The sequence below is a fragment of the Mastigoproctus giganteus genome, chromosome 14 (genome assembly GCF_048544385.1).
Source record: "Mastigoproctus giganteus isolate SK-2022 chromosome 14, ASM4854438v1, whole genome shotgun sequence".
NCBI classification, from domain to species: Eukaryota; Metazoa; Arthropoda; class Arachnida; order Uropygi; family Thelyphonidae; genus Mastigoproctus; species Mastigoproctus giganteus.
In genome coordinates, this window is record NC_143588.1 from 91,329,778 (window position 1) to 91,356,988 (window position 27,211).

General features: G+C 35.3%; 1 protein-coding gene across 2 annotated transcripts in view; it reads right to left on the minus strand.

Moving 5' to 3' along the window:
* Window positions 1-27,211, minus strand: part of LOC150075349 (DNA repair protein Ku80-like) — a 143,759-nt gene that overhangs the window by 93,802 nt on the left and 22,746 nt on the right. For both annotated transcript variants that reach the window (XM_090388268.1, XM_090388267.1), the window contains exons 4-6: window positions 26,809-26,980; window positions 13,791-13,937; window positions 5,449-5,563 (exon numbers count right to left, since the gene is read on the minus strand). In XM_090388268.1, coding sequence (XP_090244394.1) covers window positions 5,449-5,563; window positions 13,791-13,937; window positions 26,809-26,980 — 434 coding nt within the window. The remainder of the gene's footprint in view (window positions 1-5,448; window positions 5,564-13,790; window positions 13,938-26,808; window positions 26,981-27,211) is intronic.

Genomic DNA, 27,211 nt, shown 5'->3' on the forward strand with positions numbered 1-27,211 from the left:
CAATTCGTTCGAAATACCTGTCCAGCTGAGCCTTAAATTTGTTTAGGCTATCAACTTCAACAACAAGCGATGGAAGTCTATTCCACAAACCAACTGCCCGCTGGCTAAAGGCGAATTTCCGCACATCTATCCGACATCCGTCCTTCCTCAATTTGAATTTATGCCCTCTCAGGTGATTATTCTGAGCAAGAGGAAGAATTCCATCGGCATTGAGCATGCTCAAGCCATTCAAAGCCTTGTACACCTCTATCAGATCACCTCGGCGATGCCTAGTCTCCAGGCTCTGTAATTTGCAAAACTTAAGCCTTTCTTCGTAAGAGCAACCCTTTGTTCCATTCACTAATCTTGTTGCCCTTCTCTGTACTCGTTCCAGCAGCTCTACATCCTTCTTGAAATGAGGCCTCCAGACCTGTATACAGTACTCAAGGTGTGGCCTGACCAATGCCTTATACAAGGGAATAATCACATCCCTGTCCCTGCTAGAAAAATTCCTGTATATCATTGACAAGACACCATGAGCTACTCTTGCAGCTCGTCTGCACTGCTCAGAGAACTTCATATCTGCCTGCACAATTACCCCCAGGTCCTTTTCATTCTCTACCACTGTCAGCGTAGTACCACAGAGTTGATACGTTGATCTGGGGTTACTGTTTCCCATATGTAGTACTTTACATTTGTCAATGTTAAACTTCATTTGCCACCTCTCAGCCCATCTGCTCAACCTTTCCAGATCCTGTTGCAGCAGCATAGTATCAGTAGTGTCCTTAACAACCCTGCCAACCTTTGTATCGTCTGCAAACTTGGACATTAAGCCTGATACACCATCATCAATATCATTTATAAATACAGAAAACAACAATGGACCCAACACTGATCCCTGAGGAACTCCACTAATAACATCAGTCCACGTTGAGCAGTGTCCATTGATTACCACTCTCTGTCTTCTGCCACTCAACCATCCCTTTATCCATAGCAGCAATTTGCCTCGAATGCCACACTTCTCCAATTTGTGCAGCAGTCTTCCATGCGCAACAGTATCAAAAGCCTTTCTAAGATCCAAATATATAATATCAAAGTTATTCCCTGCATCCAGTTCTTTTGTGACTACATCATAGTATCCAATCAAATTGGTCAGACAAGACCTGCCCTTAACAAACCCATGCTGTGTCTGAGCTATAACTGAATTCTTGTCCAGATGATCCTGCAGTGCTTCTTTAACCAGTGCCTCCATTAATTTTCCTGGAACAGAAGTTAAACTAACAGGTCTATAATTACTTGTGTCAGCCTTTGATCCTCCTTTGTGAATTGGGGTTACATTTGCACATCTCCAGTCCATGGGTACCTCCCCTGAGTCCAAAGAAGCTCTCATAATTATGGCTAGGAGTTTGCTTACTTCCTTTACTGCCTCCTTTAATATAACTGGATAGATCCCATCCACCCCGGGTGCCTTTTTTATGTTTATCCTCAACAATTTCTCCTCCACTTTCCTCTCAGTTATTAGAAAATCATCTAGCTCACTGCCAATGTTTATTTCAACTACGACATTCCCCTTCCTGAATAACTCCTCATGTGTGAATGTAGATGCAAAATACTCGTTTAGATTGTTAGCCACCTGAGCTGGATCCTCAACTGTTGAACCATCAACATCCAGTGGACCAATCTGATTCGTCCCTTTCCTTCTTGAGTTTAAATAGGTAAAGAACTCTTTTCTGTTTTTCTTTGCATCCTTTGCCAAGGATTTCTCATAATCTGCCTTTGCCTGCCTAATCTCTTTTGTGACTTGGTTACAGACCAACTTATATCTATCATAGGCTTCCACGTCACCCATTAATTTGTATGTATCCCATGCATTTTTCTTCTCTGCCATATGTCTCATTAGTTCATCTGACAACCATTTAGGCCTGAACCTTGAACAATATTTCTTGGTTGGTATGTAAAGCCTGGTAGCTTCCAAGATTAGTTCCTTGAATGCTTCCCATTTTGAATTTGCTGTTGGTAACATCATCAGTTGGTCCCACTGTATAGAATTTAAATACTGTCTCAGACCAGCATAGTCTCCTTTACGAAAGCAAAAACCCTTCCCTTTACCTCTGATGGTAGTTACCTCCTTGAGTAAATCCCACTTCAGCACACTGTGATCACTGCCACCCAGTGGTTCATTTATCTGCAGATTCCTAATGCATGAAGAATCACTACTGATAATCAGATCAAGAGTATTACTCCCTCTAGTTGCCTCCCGAACATGCTGGTGTAGAAAACAATCATCCAATAAATCCACAAAAGCCTTGCTAGTGTGTGAGTGACCAACCCACAAATTCCAGTCAATATCTGGGAAATTAAAATCCCCCATTATAAGACTCTCTGATTTACTGGCCCACTCTATTTCCCTGTACAGTATCTTATTATACTCATCAGAGTCATTAGGCCTATAGCACACTCCTACTCTCAATTTTGATTTACCTATGCTTATGTCACACCAAACTGACTCAACACTGCACTGTCCAGCGATGTCAACTGGCTTCACTTCCTTGGATTTTATGTGTTTTTTAACTAATAGCATAACCCCTCCTCCCTTCCTATCCTGTCTATCCTTTCTGTAGACGTTGTACTCCCCAAATTCCAGTTCTGCATTCCTTATATCTGTGTGACACCACGTCTCTGATATCCCAACAATATCTGCCTTTGATGTTTTGAGTAATACCTCAAATTCATCAAATTTATTTACTAAACTCCTAGCATTAGTGTACACGCAAGTATACATGCACCTGTTTCTATTCTTAGCTACCCTAACACAACCCATGTGTTTACTTGTACCGCAATGACTTCCAGCAGTCTCTGAAATATCCTGCATCTTGTTTTTCAGGCTTCTGCTCATTCCAATAGAAGCAGTGCAAGAATCTCTTTCACCTCTGCCCGTGGCTACTGTTAATCCATTAGTCTTTGTCTCCCCCCAAGCTAGCAGTTTTCCGACCCACCTAACACTGCCTCGATAGCATCAGCAAATATTCTTGCACCCTTTCTATTTAAGTGTATCCCATCCCTGTAGAGGCAATCTCTCCTGTTAACAAGTACAGTCCAGGCTGAAAAAAATTCTACCCCTTCAGCCTTGCACAATCTTTCCAGGGCCGAATTGATCGACAAGGCTCTCATCATATACTCCCTCCTATCGTGTCTGGGCAGAATTGCAGACACTTTCAAATTCAACCCTACTTCACGGCTTTTTTTCAACAGTGACCTGTACTTGTTAAGTAATTCCTCTGGTCTCCTACTCTTAATATCATTAGTGCCAACGTGTACAACTATATCACCTTTTGTGCCCTTAAAAGATGATATCTGCTCTACAACGTCATCAACCTTTGCCCCTGGCAGACATACCCTGGTCCTGTTCCACCTATCCTTTTTACAAAGCATGTTCCCCGTTTTCCTGACAATTGAGTCACCAACAACTACTAGTTCCTGTTGGACCAGCGCATTCTGCCTTGGGGGCTGCCTCTGTGTTGCAAGATGACCAAGTCCAAGCTCTGGTGTTGATGTGGGCAGCTGAGAGCTTGATGGGCCCCTCAATTTATTTCCTTCGAGGGCATCCACCCTGTCCTTCAAGGTCTCATATAGGCCCATAACAACGCCGAGTTGTCGCCTAATTTCCTTGCACTCCTTGCATCGTGCACACACAAAGACATCCCCCATGGCAGTATCATGTCCCGTACCCGATTGCTCCGCAAACATCAAGCAAACAGTGCATCTTAAAAGGCCGTGATTCAGGGGGCAACCGCCCCCCTCAGTTCTCCCCTGAGTCACAGCACTCCCATTAGCTTGAGCCTTTTGCTTTGCTGCTCTGGTCAGAGTCATGATTTCGATTTAAATGTCAATAAAATTACAATTTCAGAACAAAATTAAAACCTTAAACTTGTATCTTAACACAGTTATAACGCTATATTTATTTTTCGGTATCGAGTGTTATCTACGAGTTCCCTTTATATAACTTCCGTATCAAGTATGTATTAATTATTTGCTACGTTTGTACTCTAAGTCGTTATATATATATAGTTAAAAGTACAATTTAATTGACAATGAAGTTTAACAAGATTAATAGATGTACTGATTAATTGACAATATTATATTATGCACTATACTATACAAAGCTAATGCTATCGAATTCCGGATATGCTGTATCGCGCTTCAGTAACGAGTGTTATCTACAAAATCCCTTTATATAACTTCTGTATCAAGTTATGTATTAATTATTTATTTTTACTAATTATTTATGTTCCGTAACCTAAGTGGTTATATGTATAGTTAAAATTACAATTTAATTGCCAATGAAGTTCGACAAGATTAATAGATTTTACTGATTAATTTTCACGTAGCAATGGCGGCCGTTTATGAACGGTAAACACGTGGATTTGATACCCTTTCCGATACTAAGTAATACCTACAAAATCTCTATCTAAGTTATTTTAACTTTAAGTACCGTAAATAGGAATATAAAGCTACTCTAGAAATAAGTTAATATGTCAATTTAAACTAATAAAGCAGAAAATAAATCAGAAAAAACTTCTCTATTCCAAGAGCGGCAGAAAGGCACGTCCGCACAGGAAATCCTCGACCTCAGATGATGATGACGAAAATACAACTTAAAATATAATGCACCACTACTTTTGCATTATATATTTCATGCATATATTAACAGAATTTCCTTTACTTAATTTTTTTGTAAATATAGCATTTGGAAAACTTGTGATTAAAGAGATAATAAAAAACTTAACATATAAGCTATGTCAAATACAACCAAAAAAGAATTCTCAATTCATAGACTTAATGGACTGGTAACACAGATAATACTGTATTCTTACACTTCCATAAAGAGTATCTGTAATGTGTTTTTTTGTAAATAAAACTATATCTCTATATTCAAGCCCATTTTCCATGCAGAAGTTTGTCAAACAGTCTAGAAAAGGAAGATGCATAGGTTGAAACACAATCAAAAGAATTTCAACCTAAATAAAATATGCTCTATTTTGTAAGATATTATCTTCATTATTTTGCCTTTTCTCTATAACTGAAAATAATAAATGTAACTTAACAAAAAAAAAAATCCAAATTTATACTGGATTAAAACTGATAGGTGCATGTGTGAGCGTGCTCATGTATCTACAACCATAACTGCTTCGAAAATTTGTAATAATCCACACTGCTTGAATTTTTTCTGTTATATTTTGTAAAATTCTAAACATAATGAAATAGAATTTTCAGAGCAGGTTTATCAAAAGTTTATTTTTATCACCGAAAGCTCACTTAAAATTATTGGTAAGGCTTAAAATAAAACCATTATCATCAAAGAATTCTCCTTAAATAAAGGTATAAATTTCTTAATATAAGTAAAAATGTAAACTTTACATACAAAAAATGCAATTTTTTTTTAAATTTAAAACAGTGCAAGGAAATTACCTTGTCATAAGCAGTTATTGGCAGACTTAAAGTTGGTCCAATTTCCAAAGTGGCATTCCAAGGAGCAGGCCTAACTTTCTTTCTTTGATAGTAAGCAAGAGCTGGAATTGCTTCACTTATTTCAAAAAAATAATAAAAAAATTTAAAAAATAATAAAAAATTAAGTTTGCAAATATGAAAGCTGAAAATAACTAATTCAGAACCTCATTCCTTCTCCTACTAATTAACTTACTCAATCATTGTTGAGTAAAATATAAAATAAAAAATCCATCACTTTACTCAAAATGTATGAACTCTGGGGTTCATAATTAAATTTTTGAGGGTAGGGGAGATTTTGGCCCGATGCATATCAAAATATCAAATTTTAAAAATTCTATATGAAAAAGTAAAAGCACATCCAATGTTCATTTACATTTAGAATTGCATTTTTATAAATGCATTATCCATGACATTATGGACCTGGAAAGATGTTAAGCTTATGTCTGTTATAAGAGTAATCATGTAGAGTTGCATGTGTTCTAAAGAAATAGCAGTCAATCTTTTCAAGAATTACAGTAGTTTTCTTTGTGGTGAATGCATATTAGAAAAATTGTAACTTGCCATGGTTGAATTCCATTTTTGGTAAAAATTACCAAAACATCAAGTAAATATTATGACCGAATATTTTATTTTATAACAATAACACTAAGGCCAGGAAAGTAAAGGTGTGCCAGTAACTGCTTAATGGAAGAAATTAATCTCCCTCAAAATTCTGCGTACATTCTGAAATGCATTGTGATGCAGATATTGTTGCTAGTATTCCAATACAGCAGCCTTACTGTTTCATTTCAGAAACAAACCACATACAAAATAGATATCAGCATATTCTTTTTTTTTTTTGGAAATATTTGCAGAATTTTAAGTCTTAAAATGTAGTTTAAAGGCATGCTATTACTCAACAGAAATGACTATTTATCTGTACTGTTTAACACATCATCCTTTTGCGAGAAATGTACATATGAAATTCTTCCTCAAAAAATTATTTACGCAAGATCTCTGTTGTGATCTGAAAGTAGTTGCACTTTTATTCAATTTGCATCTTGGTTTCATGATATTTTGCCATTTCTTGTGTGAATGGGATGGTAGAACAAGGGTTTCCTCATTATGTTGTCAAAAACCGTTCATCTCAAATAGCATACATTCGTCAACAGAAGAACGTTTACCATCTGCCACTGGTTAAGAGGGAAAAGATTTTATTGCCACTACTTGATATCAAAATAGGTTTAATAAAAAAGTTTTGTGAAAGCAAGAGAAAAAGAACACAATTTCTAATATTTGAAACAGAAATTTCATGGACTTAGTGACACAAAGATGGAATGCCATCAAGGCACTCTGGAAAAACTATTTTGGAAATCAAAGATCAGATAACTATGAGAAGCTTTCTGACCAACTCCTGCAAGTGTACAATGAGCTTGGTTGTATTATGAGCTTAAAAATTCATTATCTACTTTCACATCTTAGTTTTTTTAACCCAAAATTTGAATGATGTCAGCAATGAACATTGGAAAAGATTCACTGGATCATTTCTTACACAGAAAATAGTATGAAGATAAGTGGTGCCCAAATGTGCTTGCCAATTACTGCTGGACACTTATAGTAGAAGCAGTAGAGGCATGTGATGCAAGAAAGCAAGCTTATGTAGCATCAGCCAAAAGGAAAAAAAAAAAAAAAAAAAAAAAAACTGTTTCACACATCCATTCCCTCACATCCATTCCCTACAAATGTTTGTCCAGTCCCTCCTTTAATTTATTTAAGCTATCAACTTCCACAACAACAGGCAGAAGTTTGTTCCAGAAATCAACTATCCACTGGTTAAAGGCAAATTTCAGCACATCTATTCTATAACTGTCTTTCCTCAATTTGAATTTATGCCCCCTCAGGTTCGTAATCTGAGTAAGAGAAAGAATTCCATCAGAATTGAGCTGCTCAACCCATTCAAGGCCTTATACACCTCAATCAGATCACCTCACAGGTGCCTAGTCTCCAGACGTTGCAATTTGCAGAATTTAAGCCTTTCTTGGTAAGACCACCCCTTCGTTCCCCTCACCAATCTTGTTGCCCTTCTCTGTACTTGTTCAAGCAACACTACATCCTTCCTAAAATGAGGCCTGTACGCAGTACTCAAGGCATGGCCTGACCATTGCTTTATACATATGGGTAGCACCTCCTTTTCCCTACTAGCAAAATTCCTGTATATCATCATTGACAATAATACCCCATGATCTGCTCTGGCAGACTGTTTGCACTGCTCAGAAAATTTCGTATGTGACTGCATGATTACTCCCAGGTCTCTTTCATTTTCTACCCCCTAAGTGTAGCACCACATAGTTGGTACATTTCTCTGGGGGTACTTCTATCCATATGCAGTACTTTGCATTTGTCAATGTTAAACTTAAGTTGCCACTTCTCAGCCCATCTGCCCAACTTTTCTAGATTCTGTTGCAGTAGCATACTGCCATTACTATCATTAACAACCCTGCCAACCTTTGTATCCTCTGCAAACTTCAACATTAAGCCTGATATACCTTCATCAATATCATTGATAAATATACAAAACAACAGTGGATCTAACACCGAACCCTGTGGGACTCCACTAATAACATTAGTCCACAAAGAGCAGCATCCATTGATTACCACTCTCTGTCTTCTCACACTCAACTACCCTTTTATCCATTGTAGCAACTTGCCCTTAATACCATACCATACTGATCCAGTTTATACAGTAGTAATACCATACTGCTCCAATTTGTACAGTAGCCTTCCATGTGCAACAGTATCAAAAGCTTTCCTGAAATTCAAGTATATGATATCAAAATTATTTTTTGCATCCAGTTCCTTTATAACCACATCATAGCATCCAATCAAATTTGCAGGTGCTTTTCTTATGTTTAACTTCAACAATTTCTCCTCCACTTTGCTCTCAGTTATTACAAAATCATTACGCACCCTATTACAGCTTGATAAACTTCTGGCATTCTCTTCCCTTAATAACTCCTCATGTGTAAATGTAGATGAAAAATACTCGTTCAGATTGTCAGCTATCTGAGCAGGATCATCAACAGTCAAACCATCAATATCAGGTGGACCAATCTGATTCATCCTCTTCCTTCTACAGTTTATATAACTAATGAAGTCCTTGCTATTTTTATTAGCATCCTTTGCCAAAGATTTCTCGTAATCTGCCTTCACTTACCTAACCTCCTTTGTGACCTGATTACATACTAGCTTATATCTACCATAGGCTTCTGTGTTGCCTGATAATTTATATGCATGCCATGCATTTTTCTTCTCTGCCACGAGTCTCATTAGTTCATCTGACATCCACTTAGGCCTAAACCTTGAACAGTATTTCTTCATTGGCATGAAAAGCCTAGCAGCTTCTATGATCAATTCCTTGAATGGGAAGCCATTTAGAATTTGCTGTTGGTAACTTCATCAGATGGTCCCCACTGTATAGAATTTAAAAACTCTCTGAGACCACTGTCGTCGCCTTTACAAAAGCAAAATCCTTTCCCTTTATCCCTAATGGTAGTTACATCTTTGAGTAAATCCCACTTCAGCACACTGTGATCACTGCCACCTAGTGGTTCATTTATTTGTAAATTCTTAATGCACAAACAATCACTGCTGATAACCAGATCAAGAATATTACTCTCTCTGATTGCCTCTCTAACGTGTTGCTGTAGAAAACAATCATCCAATAAATTCACAAAAGTCTTGCTAGTGTGCAAGTAACCAACCCACAAATTCCAGTCACTATCTGGGAAGGTAAAATTCTCCCATTATACGACAATCTGATTTACTGGCCCACTCTATTTCTCTGTACAGTTGTTCACTGTACTCATCAGAGTCATTAGGCCTATAACACACTCCTACCCTCATTTTTGCTTTCCCAGTGCTTATGTCACACCAAACTGATTCAACATTGCACTGACTATCCATGTCAATTATGAAGGATGGGGGCACAAGTAGAAATCAGGACTTAAAATATTATATATAAGTTCCTAATAATTTAGATTTTGTTAAAGTTTTTAAATGATTTGTTAATAAAAACTAGTAAAAAAAAAAAAAAAAAAAAACCGGGGATATGTGATGGTCATTCCCTGACCTTTCCGCATCCTCTATATTTGGTGGTCACGGGCTCGAACCCCGGTCTAATCAAGAAGCGTGTGCTATGCACTGCTGCTTCTGCCCATCTGGCTACGGAGGTGCCAATAAGGTTATATTATTAATCTTCAGTACTACAAAATAGATATAAATAACATATTTTATTTTAAAAATTTTTAATTCGTTGGCTAGCATAATCATTACAAAATAACGCTTTAACAAAACAAAATATATATATATATTTTTAAATTTATTTACTGGTGTATGTGTGGCCCCAAATAAACTATGGCAACTCCTCATTTATAATGTGTAGTTACCGTACAGATAAAGGCCAATCGGTGTAGTGGTGTACATGAGCTAGTTTCCATCTCTGGCATGTGGAGCCAGGCCAGAGATCTACTATCTACAACAGATTAAAATGTACCCATCTACTCAGCATACAGATCTAAAAACACTATAGCAGTGTGTGTATACAGAGAAATGAAAGAAAAGAAGAAGGAAGAATAAAAGAATTAGTTTAAAGCAAAATAGGAAGGAGTACAGAGGAAGAGGAAAAAAGAAAACAGAAAAGGAAAAACAAAATTCTCATCCAAATGATCTCTACTGAGATAAATCCATTTTCAGGAAAGACACACACAATCCATCCTGCACATAACTGACTGCAGAGCTTTCTGAAAGAATGGACAAAAGCTACCCAAATCATCCATAGCTGGGTCCATTTTAAAGACTTAAACAATCTATCTTGCCCATAACAAACTGCAAAGCTCTCTGAAATGACGGACAGGATGCACTCCATACAGAATGTGTCGCACAATGGTTCACAGCTAAACACTTTGCACAATTCAGTTTTGTATATCTATATGCACAATCAACGTAAGAATAACCACCTCTTGTACAGTGCAAACAAACTCGATCATGTGAGTAACAATGTCCAGCTGTGTGTCCATACCTTAGACAATGAAAGCACATTGTGGTAAGATAATATCTTCTAAACCTATATGCACAATAGCCAAAATACAAATGATCAGAGTACTCTAACATGTTCTGCACCCTATGACTCAGCTATGATCCAGTTTTGGCTCTCGCCTGACCTTTGAACCCATGAAAAGGAGATTGTACATTTCCTGAAAAACTCGTCCTTTTGAATTCCAAACTCAGATAAATTCTGTTCATACAACTCACTCAACAGCTCTTGCTCCTCAATTCCTTTTTCAACTCTAAAGACAATAACTTGTGGCATAGGTCTTGTAGCTCTAGCAAATGAGATTCCCACGTCCTTCAATCATACATCAGTTTCAATCTTTTTAACATCCTTGCTTGTTGCAAGCTCCATAATCACTTGTCCTCCTGGACAGTCTTTAGCCCTCTTCACCTTCAACAAGCTGAATGGATATCTGCAATCCTCAGATAGAATTCTTTGAATCTCCTCATTCTTGATAGCTTGTGCCTTGCTGCTGAATTTTGCAATGTTGTCAATAGTTCTTATACAATTTTTCAGAGAAGGTCTGCCCAACTCCTGCTTTCTGTCCAAATGACGAGTCACAAACTCTTACAGCTTGATTTGTCCAACAATGGGAGACTGCCCTCCATACTATCATGACCTTGTACCTTCCAAGGTGTTAACTCAAAATCGTCCAGGTTGTCTTTGTTCAATGACAACTGAATAGTCTGCAAAGAATTTCTTATCTCCTGTTTGTTCCAGAGTCTGCAATGAACACTCCAGACATATTAGTCTCAAATCAAATGAGACATCACCTTCAGCACTCAGTGTGGTTACCTCATCACCTGCCGAAGAACAGGAAGCAACGTCAGTAGATCCTTGAGTATCCTCCTCATCAGTTGGAGGACAGCATCCACCAGGAAGGTCTCCTCAGCCTTCAGACAACCAACCATACTCTGATCTCTTTCATAAATGCTCTGTACCGTACTCTTCAAATTCTATACATGTGCTATATTATGATGTACATCAGGTCCCATTTTAGCAACTTTTACTTTGCAGTCAGGTTTCTCAATCATACCAATCATGCACTTTCTTCCTTCAGAATACTCTTGCTCCAATTTTTCAGAGGCCTTCTCAGTACTACTGACATTAACTACATGCACATCATCATCCTTCTTACAATTTACATCTCTCTCTCTCTGTCACTCACAATTTTCACTTTCAAATTTAATTACACCTTGTTCTTCAACAGGGTTTTTCTCCATTGGAAATATCTGATAGGCTGTTATGGGAGTTTAATGGATCATAAGTTACTATGGCTATAATGCATATCTGATACGCAAATCCCATAATAGGTTCAATCTAACACACAGCCCAATCAATGTACTATTACTATCCTCCACTCCAGCTATCCTCAAGTGCATCATCACATCTTCATGGAGTTGGGGCAAGAAATCTTCTAATTTAAGAGCATTCACTTTTCATCCAAAAAATCCAGTACTAACTGCAACATGAGATATCCTGTCTGTCTGCCCAATATAATTTGTAACGTACACTCATTGAGTGGAATGAAGTCAGCACTGTAGTTGAGCTCACCCTCCACTTTGCTCTCAGGCATCTTTAAGGTTCAATTCAACTCTGTATCAACAGTCCATTGTACCAGATATTTTATGTGATTTTTCATTTGCACATTAGCACACAAAGACAATTGCCAATATCATACAATTTAACAATCTTGTGTCAATACTTTCAATGCCCACTCTTACTCAATCTTCTCATAAAGCTCCAGTTCCCAGCTCTACTTGTTTATGCAGTTCCAGTTCCCACCTGTTTATATCCAGATATCACTTATGTACCAATCAAAAGCATTAATGAACTGTAGTGTCCCAAAATTAACTAGACAATTCCTCTACAGTAATTTCAGTTCATAAACCAGAGAGCACCTGGTCATTATTATAACCTGACCAATCAAACTAAGCAGTATAGGTAATTACAATTATTATTAATTTCCTATCACAATAATCCAGGTGGCAGCACCTAGCTACCTCAAATTATGAACAACAAAACAGTATGGCATCTCATCCAATAATTCAGTATTACCCACTCTGTGCATATATACAGCAGTTACATAGAAGAATCCAACATGGCCACCACAATATTATCCTATGGGCAACTTTGAGGTACTCTCCAAGAAAAACCATAGTAGAAGACCATTACACTCCTTTCTTCCAATAGGTCTTGACCACCCCTATCACTATATACACTCATCTATAGAGCAAAACCAATAAACCTTGAGATATGGTAGCCCTTTGCTTCCAAATCTAAACAGCCCTTCAACTTCGTTCAGCACTAGTGCTGAAAACAGGTAAGTGACCTTCACAATGATAACCTGTAGACAGATATGTAATTATTTATTAAATATTTCCTCTCTAGTGACACCAGGTTACACAATAGCAGTAGTTTAAATGAAGAGGGAGAAACCAATATGGTTTCCAATTCAGAATTGCAATAGCTTTGAAAGCCTAAAGAAATTTATATCTGCACCTCCGTTTGCTATTTATACCTTAAAGTTAAATATTCTGTAACCACTTACTAATATCTTTTATAGAAGCTATCCAAAAAGTACAAAATCTTAAGACACATCAGTCTAAACAAAAATACCTTAACCTTCAATTTTTCTCTACATGAGATCAGTCTATGTGTTCAAAGCACTAAGGCAGCCATTACAGATTTTGCCATAGGAAAAACCACTGTCAATAAAAACTACTAATATCTTAAAAACCAAATAATCCTCAACTCCAATTCAACAGTAATTCATCCTTCCCTCTTATAACTTCTTTTGTAATAAATCAGCCTAAAACCACTTTATTTTAACGATCCTAAGGAGCATAAATAAATCAGCCTTTTGTAATAAATCAGCCTAAAACCACTTTATTTTAACAATCCTAAGGAGCACCACTTTGTTTTAACGATCCTAAGGAGCACCACTTTATTTTAACGATCTTAAGGAGCATAAAAATCCATGACCAGCATACTTAACAGCATATATAGCATACTGTTGAACACTTATAAGAATTATAATTTCCAGGATTTTTAAATTAAACAAAATGTTCTTCTCAGTAAAAAGGCCAAATTAAATTTCTGAGTTGATTACAGCATCTTCTGATGTTAAATATCACTGTAAATGCCAATATAAACACATATACTAATGTTTATACACCAATGTAAATAAAACAGAAAAATATGAAGTACTTACTTAAAGGAATAAGACTCCCCATCAATCTCTTTTAAAATAACCTTTACCATTTGTTCTCCTTTTTTCTGTTGATCACTAATAGGTTTCTGAGTAAAGTTTCCTTTTATATTTTCTTCATCTTCTTCATCTGTCAAGCCAAATGGGCTTCTAAATAATATAATATAATATAATAGTAGCTGTTCATTATAAAATATATCATTGTGAATGTAAGCACAAAAGGCAGAGCAAGCAAGTGCACGCGCGCGCACACACACACACACACACACACACAGGTTAGAATTAATCACAGAGTGCAAAAATCACATCAGTCTGAAAAGTTTACATCAAAACTCACTAATGTCTGAGTCTGTACTCACACATCAGTGAGTACAGACAGTTCACAGTGTTTAAATGTGACACAGTCTGCATAAAGTTTTTATGATGAAAGCAAAGTTAAAATATTGAATTTATAGCTAATGCGTCAAGTCTTATAAGTGATGATTAAATGAAGAGAGCAGCAAATGCATCTACAACTTGAGACACCTATAAAATCTATATGGTGTAATGATAATTTTTAATTTTTATTTCATTAGTATTTATTTTGGGCAGAGCCACAAGTTTAGACAACATTTCGTGTTCAGCTATAATTCTTAATTTTCATTTCAACACTTCAGTTCATCATACCGTATGGAACAGAGGTCCTCCATCAGGTCAAGTACTCAGAGAACTCATGAGTTACCCATAAGGCTGAGGTTTGTGTCTCAAGTAATTTTGAAGTTCACAGGTCAGGTGCAGTTTCAGTTTTTGAATGTAAATAATTTAGTAAATTATTTACAAAAAGTATAATACTTTTTTATTTAACGAGGCCAAAATACTTAACGTTCAATGTAATTATACGCGACTATTAATTGCAGAAACCGTTGAAATTAAATTACACGAGAATTCTGTTAATGTTCGGCGGCCATATTTGATCTCCGATGTGTGGACCTTTACGCGCATGCGCGAAGACAAATAATCTCTATTTAAGTTCAGGTTAAGCCCGATTCGGTAATTTTCATTCCTGTGATCACGACATACGGTCGAAAAGCATTGTCAGCTTCAGGAAGGAAAATCGTTTTGAATATTTTCGTTAGATTCTTTTAATTACGTTAATTTGATTTTTAATTGTTTTAAATTGATTTAAATTGTGTTAAATTGATTATTTAATTATTTATTTATATTTTACTCTAATGTACCGGTAAGTTGTCGATTTTTTCATTTTTTCCGTTTTAATTTCTGGAGGGTATCATACGGAAGTGTTCTACGCACTATATTGAGGTAAACTCCCCTTATTATTTTACTAATATTATCAACGTAGAACATATTGAGCAATACAGCTCTGATTCATACTATATAATTTAGTAAAATATCAAAAATTAATAAATTACCTTATAATATAACTTAAGTTTTTTCTAAGTAACATCAATTAAATTATCAGATGAGTGTCATATTTTATGTAATTTAAATTATACATAAAAGTACTGAACTACCAATATTTTTATAATTTATTTTGTCTGCGCTTATAAGGTGTTTTCTAGATTTTTTTTTATCTACCTTCCAATATCATCTACACATGAAATGTAGAAAAAAAAAAAAAAAAAAACAGACAATTTTATAACATCTCAATAATATTCACTTTCTTTCCCTTGGGCTTGGAAAATGAGATTCATTACTTTTCTTCTTTTTAAGTCCTCTTTCTTCTGGTATTTCTCCTTTTATTTTCTTGCACCAAGGTGCTTTATCCTTTCCATCTCTCTTACATTATTACCACTGTATTAAAAGGGGAGGAACCCTTAAAATATGTATAACTATTATACATATGTTGCTATATAATTGTGTTATGTATCCAGCAATCATTTTGTTCCACTGCCTACTCTGATTTACAAAAGTCCCGATTTAAAATTTTGTCCTGCTTTAACACTTAACAGCTCCACTTGTCAAAAAGACAAAAAAGTAAAGTAAAGTCTTGATGAGTAATTTAGTTATCATTTAGTTTGGCTACATGGTTGCACTGCTGCGTAATGTAGTTCATATATTTTTCAATAATGTTTTTCTTCATTTGTCTGGATAATTAAACATTTTTAGTGTATTTAAATATTGTGGATTTCAGAATTAAACAACAAAATCAAGTTGACTGATAGTGAGGTTGGTGGACAAATTTTCACATACAGTAGACACTCGATTTTCCGGGATAGATGGTTAAAAAAAAAAAAAAAAATTCCCGGATAATCGATTTCCCGGTTAATCCAAAAATACAATAAGTTCCCTACATACATAAGAGATACGTTCCTGGACTTCTTATGTAAGTCGAGTTTTACGTAACTTGGGAATGACTAAAAAAATATTGCTACTATATCCCTGATATGCTAAAATTACAAAAACCACATAATATCCTCAGAAGAATGAAGAAAAATAGTTATATATTTTTAATTAGTTCAATTAAAAATTTTATCTGGGGACAGAGGTGAAGTAGCCAGAGTGGCACATAAGAAAAGAAAACATAAAAGGAAGAAAAAAAACGCATGTTATTGTACTGTTAAAACTGATTTGTATTTCGTAAAAACTGATTTGTATTTGGTTATTACAGTTGACCTCATTGGTGCTGATCATTTTTCGTATTATGCCTTTCTCCTTTATATCCCCAGGGGCTCACATCTGGTGAGTATGGGCTTGGCACACCCAGGGTCCTGAGCTGGATATCATCATTCTTCTCTTTCTGGGTGATTCCCTTCTACTTCTCTCTCTCTCTCTCTCTCTCTCTCTCTCTCTCTCTCTCTCTCTCTCTCTCTCTCTCACAGGTTAATTCAGAAATTTTTTTTGGCTGGTGCAGCATAAGCCTCAGCCTTCCTTGCACCATATGGCTAATGCTAATAATAATAATAATAATAATAATAGTGTTCGCCGTTGCCACTGACAAATCTGAATTCTGCACGATACTTGTTAATGTTTGGCCATTTTCATACATCCTTATTATTTTAATTTTCTGATCCAACTCGATCACTTTCCTTTTCTTGATAGATTTACTAGCACCTCTGTCAATTATTTTTTTTAGTTGGCACCACGATAACAGTCAAAATTAATCAAATTTTCTGAAAAGAACTTCACAGGGTTAAGGCGAAAACTCACTATTATCACCCCACACAAGCTCACATTTTACTAAAACACCTTTCTGGAGGTCACTACCATAAAACAATAAAAACAATGTGCACTTTCCGGATTACTGGGTTTTTCTGTTAGTGCATCTAATTATAAACGGGTAGTAAACTCGATCTTATTGCATTTGCAATAATACCAATAGCTGGAATTCTGTGGGATTTTAAGTTATTATAGTGAAATGCGTGTCCCCTTCACTGAAATCTTCAGTCATATAAAGAAAATATAAAAAAACGTTATGTAAGTCGGGGACTTACTGTATCAAAAAATGTTCAGCAACTTACATAAAAAGTATGCCGATAGATAAAAAACGAAAAAACTTACCAGGCACTACCCATGTGTCCAATACGATGCTCCCTTTATTTTTTATGATGTTGATTTTAAATCATTAGATTCAAAATCGATTAAGGGTCGATTTTAAATCTAATGATTTAAAATCGACCATTTAGCTTCCCTTTATTTTTTACTGTGTCGCATATGGTTTGGTCACCAACATTATAATGGTTCTTTAGAGATTTAACGGTGCACCGTTTTCAAACTTTTCAATAATTTCAAGTTTTTGTTTAATTCTCTTGCGTTTTCCCGTTTTCGTGATTTCTAAACAAAAAAAATAGTTACTATAAAAAAAAATTCCAACATTCCTGACAAATAACAAAACAAAATTTGCCTTTTTGCAGTGTGACGGGAACACAACAATCGAGGTGATGCACTAAAACAAACTAAACATTTGGTCTCTTTTTTTTTTTTTTTTTTTTTTTTTTTTTTTTTTGAGCGATGGGTGTGAAGACAGCAGGGGTTGCAAGATATACAACCCCCGCTTCTTGTCGCTCATTTACGACTTGCAAAACATCTGTTTATACCTATTCTAGTTATTACTTGCATTTTATGATTTCAGGTTGATTTTTTTTTTTTAATTTGGAGTCTTCAAGTGTCCCGGTTAATCCGATCCCAGTAAATCAAGAGTCTGCTGTATTTTGTACAATTAAGTGCCACATGAAAAGTTAAAACAGATAGAGTACATATTATGCTTACCACAAACTTCATCCCCATGTCATGAAATTCTTTGTACTGATATGGTGGTCAGTTTCGACCACATTAGCAGATGGTTTCTTAAAATTTAAACAAAACTGATAATTATCAAACAAATGGAGACCAAAGTACAGAATATTCTCTTCTACTGAAACTTGATATATTCCAATGTTTTAAATTAATTTATAAATTGGGTAACTGCTTTGAATTATCTGTTATTTTTTCTAAAGTCATTAATATCTCTGCTCTAATTATTTGCAGATGTCATTGTGGTCAATATGCAGAAAAATTCAGGAGCCTATTTTAATGGGACAAAGTATTGGCACAGTCTCTGCCTGTTGTATTGTTTGTGTGCTAAAGATCTGTCCTCTGTAGTTGCTTAGTCAGCATGATATAGCACCACCTGCCACTCATTTGGAGAGGTTTTCATTTGATTCCCATCAGTGATTGGAGGAATTTCTAAAGTCCTCTCAATCATGGCTTAATTAACTGATCTTAGGAGGCTGAACTAGGGTTCCACGATTGGTTGTTTTAGGTTTTACAGCCTAAAAAACAAGCAAATCAGCCAGTGAACATATTAATAACACATAATACAACTAAGACGTTTTTATAATTTATACACATGGATATGAGCAATATGCTCTGGTTAAAATAACAATTTTCCCTGAGAGTTAGTCTTCTACAGTAGCTTAGTCATCACAATACAATGTCATCTGCTATTTTTTTGGAAAGGCATGAGTCCAGTTCCCATCAATAAACGAAGTAATTTTTACATTTCTCTTAAATTGAGGTTGTTTCCAAGAGAACACACACACACACACACACACACACACACACACACACACACACACACACACACACACACACACACACACACACACACACACACACACACACACACACACACACACACACACACACACACACACACACAATGCAAATCAACTTGTGAAAAGATGTCACTATACACAAATACAAATACAGAAAGAGAGATAAGTTACACACTCTGGTGCAATAAAATAAACCTAATTTTAATCCTAATAATCCCTGGGGATTTATTTAATGAATAAACTCAGAAAAACAAACCAAAACTGCTTGAAACCATAGAAGCCACAGATATTATTATGTACACCCGAACTGAAAATTCCCTACTCAAAACAGACTGATTCTAAAACAAACACTGCAAATTGTGATTCTGCCCAGGAGATCTACAATATGAAACGTACTCAGAAATAAACCAAAACTATTACAAAACAGTTAAATAAAAATGGCTGCAAACTGCTCTCCATAAAGATTTTGTGGATAGGAAATTATAAAAACAGCCCACCTTAGTTATACTCATACAAAAACTTAGTCCTTTTTGCTTTCAAACCTACTCTTTGCAATACATCAGATTTATACAGCCACTCCCTGACTTACATAAGGGTTCCGTTCTGCAGAACTCTACGTAAGTTGGAATTTCTTAAAAGCTTATGCAGCATTCTGCTCTCCATAAAGATTTTGTGGATAGGAAATTATAAAAACAGCCCACCTTAGTTATACTCATACAAAAACTCAGTCCTTTTTGCTTTCAAACCTACTCTTTGCAATACATCAGATTTATACAGCCACTCCCTGACTTACATAAGAGTTCCGTTCTGCAGAACTCTACGTAAGTTGGAATTTCTTAAAAGCTTATGCAGCATTTGCAACTATGCACACTGAATTTGATTGATGCAAAAAAATAAATGTTCGACAAACATGTGAATAGAATTATTTATTCAATTTTTTTTATCTCATGTGCAGGAAAAATTTCAAAAGTGTACAAAATTACAAGTGTGCAATCGCAAAAATTTTCCTTTATCGAAACCAGTATGATGCTTGAATCTATTAAACCACCCGTTGTTTGCCACAAACTTGGCTTGGAGTTTGCCGTATTTATCCTTAATATCTTCATAAATACTTCTTGCTTTTGCGTGAATGGCCATTAGACTCAGGGGCACTTGCTTCTCAATCTGATTTTTCATCCATAATATTAATAGCTTTTCCATCTTCGATATAGCACCTAAACGCTGTTTTGTGATCGCTGTTGATGTTAAATGCTTTGGTCCTTTAACATGTTGTTTTATATGTACACTGTCCTTCAAAATAGTATTCACTGTTGAAGCAGCTAGACCTAATTCCCATGCAATAGGACAAACTTAGTCCTGCTTCTTTTTCTTAATCATTTTCATCTTCATTTCTAAATCAATTTTGTTTCATTTCCTAGCACTGCCACCACTTGCACTTTCTGTTGGTCGCTTTCCCTTCATCTTTGTAATAAGTAAATAGGAATGAAGAGAAGATTCTGAAAATTTATTTATGTTTTTTATGTGATTGAAGATTTCAGTGAAGGGGAAGCATTTCGCCATAATAACGTAAACACCCAAACAATTCTAGTTATTGGTATTATCACAAATGCAATAAGATTGAATTTACTACCTGTTTATAACAGATTTCACTAACAGAAAAGCCAAATAAATTGGAAAGTGCAAATTTGTTTTTATTTTATGGTCGTGATCTCCAGAAATGTGTTTTAGAAAAATATCACAAAGGCATTCAAAATGGATTCTTATAACGGAACATATGATAATGATGAAAGTGTAGTGCATTCTCTGGCTGGACTGCATAGCCCTTCCTCTCAGCCAATGGTAGTGTTTGTAAACATGTTGGCCACGTGTTTTGTTTTTGCATCCTTTAGTTAAAAGTGATTTTTGTGTTGTGCTTATTTGACATAAATTTATATAAAACTAATACAATTTCCATTATAAAAATGACCTTTTAGGGAGTTAAATAGCGAAAATTTCAACTTTTGAGGTCTTGGAACGAACTACAAAAAAACAATGTGTTAGATATTAACATTACGATATTTTCACAATACCTCCAAAACACATTTCCATATTTTTTTTAGTTTGCACTGGCCGGTAAAAACTTATGTAAAGTCGAATTTGTGTAAAGTCGAACTAAAATAAAACAGTAAGGTACAACAGTATTATAAAAAGGCAATACAGATCAATACAGCATTATAAAAAGGCTATCTTTTATCTTTTCGTAACTGCTGTACTATCTAAGGTAATGTTTAGGTCATAAGTTCCCAAACTTTTTCGGGCCACCGCCCACTTCGCAAGACATAAATTTTGTAACGCCCCCCATTATAACAGTTTTCCGCGTTCAAGCCGTTTGATATTTTCGACGTAAATAGCAACTAATGATACATTACTGCTTATGCTGTTAAATTATTGAAAAAGTAGTGGCCAATATGTGCTTCATCTTGACACAGTTATTGCTATACCGATTTTGATGAAACAAGCCCATAGGTAAAGATTGTAAAGCGTATGCTCGAATAACATTATGCACAGTTTCATACAATGGTTTAAATATGAAAATTCGGAATACATATTAAGAGATTGCAAATGCATTAGTAAGAATCGAGTGGCAAATGCCTAAAAAAATTTTTTTAGGCATTTGCCACTCGATTTTTTTAGTCAGTTTGTTACGGTATTATAAGACTACTATAATTTCACTATTAGTAAGAATCTTATTGTAATAATTAAAACACCATTAAATATATTACAAAACTGTTTATTTCAAACTTATAAAGTAAAAATACAAAGCAAAAATAACAAATTAATGTGAAGGATGAGCCTGATGCATTTTTAAAAGTTTGTTAATATCGGGTTCAACTTTCGTTAAAAACAGTCGTAAATCGCCACGCTCAGTTATATGCAATCGGTTCCTTTTCTTAGATAGTAAATTTGCTACGGCACTAAACCCACACTCAGCCAAATAAGAAGATGGAAATGCAATTAAAAATTTCTGCACTATTTCCCATAACCCAGGGTACAGTGTCGGTACTGATTTCTGAAGCCAGAACTCGTGGTATCCACTTTTGAATTTTATTTTTAGTTCTTCATTTGTTGTGAGTTCTATGAGTTTCGCTTCTAAATTTGATGCTCCTGCTGTGTTTACATGTGAGAAAGGATCTAGAACCCAATTTGGTATATTCATGTTTAGAATATCCTTAAATCACTCATTGAAATTAGCATGGAGAACATCCAAGTGTTGGCAGTATGTAAGTAAATCTTCCTTTTTGAGACACTGCTGATAAATTTGAAAAGTGGCTATATTCCTCTCGGCCTAGATTCCGCTTGAACAAGTTCTATGAGTTTCGCTTCTAAATTTGATGCTCCTGCTGTGTTTACATGTGAGAAAGGATCTAGAACCCAATTTGGTATATTCATGTTTAGAATATCCTTAAATCACTCATTGAAATTAGCATGGAGAACATCCAAGTGTTGGCAGTATGTAAGTAAATCTTCCTTTTTGAGACACTGCTGATAAATTTGAAAAGTGGCTATATTCCCCTCGGCCTAGATTCCGCTTGAACAGAAGAAGTTTCCCCACAAAAGCAGCAATAAAGTTTTTTGTTTTAATTAAATTCCATTCATCACCATGTAATTGTAGATTGACTTCATTAAATATTTTATAGAGGTCTGTCAAATAAGCGATGTCATTTTTAGATATAATCAGGTTGGCCCACAATCCATCATCTCTGTTTTCTAGGAACTCTAGTACTGAATCAAACAAATTGTAAAATCGATTCAGACAAATACCTTTTGAAAGCCAACAAACTTCTGTGTGAAGCAGCAAACAATTGAAATCTTCATTTTCACTACAAAGTTGGCTAAACAATCTGTCACTCAATGAATTGCTTCTAATCTTGTTGACTGTTCTAATAACATAATGGAGCAACGTACGCAGGCGTTCACTTAAATCCTTAACAACAAAATGTTGACGATGAAGAACACAATGTACAGCGAGTACATTTGGTACTGCTTGTTTCAAATGCATTATGAAACCCTTGTGGCGCCCTGTCATTGCTGGAGCACCATCAGTAGCAGCAGACAAAATATTAAGAATAGGAATGTCTTTCTCTTGAAAAAAACTTATTCATGGTATTAAATATAGATTCTCCCTTTGTATACGCTTCCAAATTTTTAGCAAATAATAATTCTTGACAAACTTTTTCTTCTTTTATGAATCGTACGTATGATAAGAGTAGTGCTTCATTATTTGGGAGAGTTGATTCATCGAGTTGAATGGAAATTGGCATGTCTTCAAATAATCGCACAATGATTTTTCAACATCTTCAGCCATTTCATCGATTCTTCTTTGCACTGAATTATTGCTCAAAGGAATTTTCCTGATGATATCTGACGCTGGCTTATGAAGCACAGTGTTTATTACTTCTTTTACTGCCGGCAAGATTAATTTCTCACCAATTGTGTGTGGTTTTCCCGCTTTTGCGATTAATAATGAAATATTATAAGAAGCTTGTAATCCGTCATTATCTTGTTTAGTGGACAAGGCAAAAAGTTTTGATATAGTTGGACGTTTAAAATATTTTTCTTCTAGTACTTGAAAATAGGACAAATCTTTATCCTTTTTGTCAGCATGCATTTTAGTCAAATGCTCTTGTAGCCTAGAAGGCTTCAGTGCTTCATTTGAAAATACTTTTTGGCAAATAAAGCACATAGGTAATAATTGGTTCGTAGGAGACTGAATAAAGCCATATTTCAAATACTCAATACTGTACTGTCGACATTTCTTTTTAGATTCAGACATAATGAAGTAATAAAATTTGCAACAATATTCACAAAATAAAAGATTTAATTTACACTTTGTATGACTCCACTTACCTATCACACTTTTGACTGATGATTGTTGGCAAAGCACACAAAAAATAATGAAACTTATTCCTAAACAGCAAAAATGTACGATCACATATCAATTTATGAATTATTACGTCGGCAAAACAGCCTTGGAAGCTTTGAAGATGAAACGCACTATGGCATTAGTTTAAAATTCATGCCTAATCTGTCTCAAATGAATCAACAGACGCGGAGATATAATTGACTGGTCAAGCTTATGTCATTAGCATTACCAAGGTGATCCAAGGAGAAAATAAAACTGTAAACAATTTTCGTGGAAAACAAACAGTTGAGCATCATCATTTGCGAACAATATTTTGCATTGTCGCTCTGTCACAACATTTTGCTTTTACTGCTTTTCGTAATTGTTGTACGAAAGAATTGCAACGAATTGGTTTTGAAAAAAAAATATCGCATTTCCTTTCTTCAGTATGTATTGTATCTACTAACAAAAAATATAGAAAATTCATCTATTGGAAGCCATACTGGAAACGGAAGGAAAAAAAAAAACTGTCATAAAACTGATCACTACGATGCGCATTTCATTAAAAAAAAGTTTGCTTTATTGTAATTGTTTCTAGAGGACTAAATCGGAACAGCAGTTTCATGGATGTATATTTGATCTTCTTACGAACTTTCAAGAAAATATTTCTATTCCTAGCTGCATTATAAACTTCGAAAACTGATGTCGAAGGAACTTCGCATGCATCTTACCTAGTGTGCAAACGAAAAAAAAAAATATATATATATATATGTTACGAGTAACGGATTGTTTTATATGCATTTGATACCATCAAAATATTTGAGAGAAAAATTTAATTTTCATTATCACACACACGCCCGAAAAATTCACCATAAAGTGTCATATGTTTGCTTGCTTGAATTCCATTCGGAGCTGCAAATGTAATTTTTCACTTCTCTTGCACTGACAGAGCTGCTGTTTGCCGAATGAAGGAAAATGGGGTTCATTTTCCTGAAATTTCCACTTCCTTTCATTCACTTGGGGGGGGAACTCTTTAGGGGAGGGAGTTCACCCTTTCTAGTCTAACCCTAAGGGAAAGAGACAGAGAGAAAGAAATAAAAATACTCTTTTGGTGGAAGGCCAGGAGATTGTCAAAGGTCCACAACTGTAACTTTCATCACAGATGCTGAAGTTCTGGTAAGTCAGTTTCATCGCAGATTCGAAAGTATTTCTTTATTGCATTCAGTTTCACAACAGATGCTAAAGTTCTAATGTCAGCTTCATCGTAGGATGCCTAAGTTCAGATTAGTCCGATTTTTGTCCGGTGTGCATTCGATAAAAAACCCTCTTTGCTTTATTGTAATTGTTTTTCGGAACAATATTTTGCAATAATCTCCCTGGAAATATTAGCCAGTGAATTGCATTATATATTTCAAAGATCGCCGTATAGCTTGTCCTTGAATACAAATGACTACAGTTACTTTCCTTTGAGTGACCGCCTTGTACAGTTGTGGACATTTCCTTCCAGTCAGTAAAATCATCAGTAGTCGTCCTTTATTGTACCTAAAGTAATTCGTTATGTTGGGGAAACGGTTTTTGCTCCTAACTGAAGTAGTACTTTTGAATTTTACCCAAGTCGATTATCTGCACATATTGAAAATTAGAAGGACAGTAAGAGAGTTGATAATTGGTGCCACTGGTGGGCAGCATTCTGACTAACAAATTTTCTGTTTATACTCCAGGATGACCACATGGTCAGAGATCCCGAAATAGAGAGAGAGAATACAAGAAACTGCATCGGATTTAGCAGTCACCGACTTAATTGTGTGAAATTGCTCGCCAAAAACCACAGCAAAGCAAGAGAAGTGATGGGGAGAGAAATTTTTGAATGCAGTTCAGAACGGCATTATGACCGTGGATAGTGAATTTATTCGGCTTCTGTACTAAAGCAGAATTTCTCCCTTTGTGATGACATCAAAGCGTAACAAGCAAATATCTTCTAAGAATACTTTTTGAGCAGCCATTAGTAGCAATCTGTTAGCTTTGTACTGTTAGAAAATATTGCGGTTTTGTGAAGAATACACATTTCAAGAAACAATCCGTTATTCATAACGGATGATTTTTTTTTCTTCTTTTGCACACCAGTTTTCAAAGTTTATAACGCAGCTACAAATAGAAATATTTTCTCGAAATTTCATTAGAAGATCAAACCCAGGAAACTGCTGTTCCGATATTGTTTACTAAAAACAATTACAATAAAGCAAACTTTTTTTTTTTTATCAAATGCACATTGCAGTGTTATCAGTTTTACACCAGCTTTTCTCGTTTCTAAAATATGAATTTCCCTGATTTTCTGTTTGTAGGAGCAATACACGTTGAAGAAAGGAAATACAATCTGTTCGCCTTTCAAAAACAGTTGTTGCTACTGTTTCGCTTTATTGCTTCTTATGTCAACTCAAAGTAGCTCGCGTTTCAAAGGCCTAGGCTAATTAGGGTGGGTTTAGAAAAATAACAGAAAAAGGCCTAAAAAAATACACACTTGATGTCACATTATTGTCATTTGCGTGAAATTAAATAGAAGGTTTTGAAAATTGAAGTGGGAAAATCGAAGAAAACAGTTCTGGCTTCACCTATAGCGAATTTCAGTTGTGTCCATAGAGTAAAAGTTATAGAATTTATTAGTTGACCTTTGAACTGGATCCACCGGACCCGAGGAGATAAAAATATGGATAAGGAGCCGAGCCACCGACCCCTAGACCGCCTGAACACCCCCCCAATTGCTTCTGAACCCACTATCGCCCCCCTAGAAGGCTTCAGTGCCCACTGGGGGACAGTATCACCCACTTTGGGAACCTATGGTTTAAGTTGTCAAGTTTAGTGATCTTTTATATATTTATAAGTTTTGTCATAAAATGAATAACATATAATGTGGTGTTATTACTGCTCCCCACCCAAAATCTACACATTAAAGTTGCACTGTATTTCAATTTTAAAGTGTATATATATAATTTCAGCTTAGAAACAAAAATAAAACCATAATGATTTTCATATTCAACTTATATGTCACAAAAATATATTTAATTAACAAAAAAAAAAAAAAAAAAAAAAAACTCTTATTAATACTTACATGGTGTTTAATTCAATTTTGGTGCCTCTTAATCCTCTGATGATGATATCAATTTGATCACACGAAAATTCAGCAGCAAAATTTGAAAGCAGCAGTATTCTTTGACTAGTAAACTTCTGGTTTCTGGTCTGATCAACAAGCAAATCCATTGCCACAATCAATGCATCAATAACTGTATAATATTAAGGTGCAAAGATATTGTTATTATTCTACTCTTTATAATTTTAAAGGGTAGAGTAATAACACTGCTTCCAAACATAAAATTTACAAATTTCTTAATACCTCACAGAAGGGCACAATTTTTGTTCTTAGGTGTTCTTTTCTCATTCACTTTCAGGGGAATGAGGAGAATGCATTTATTTATACTGCTAAAATCTAAACCTATAACTATTCTAATTTTTGA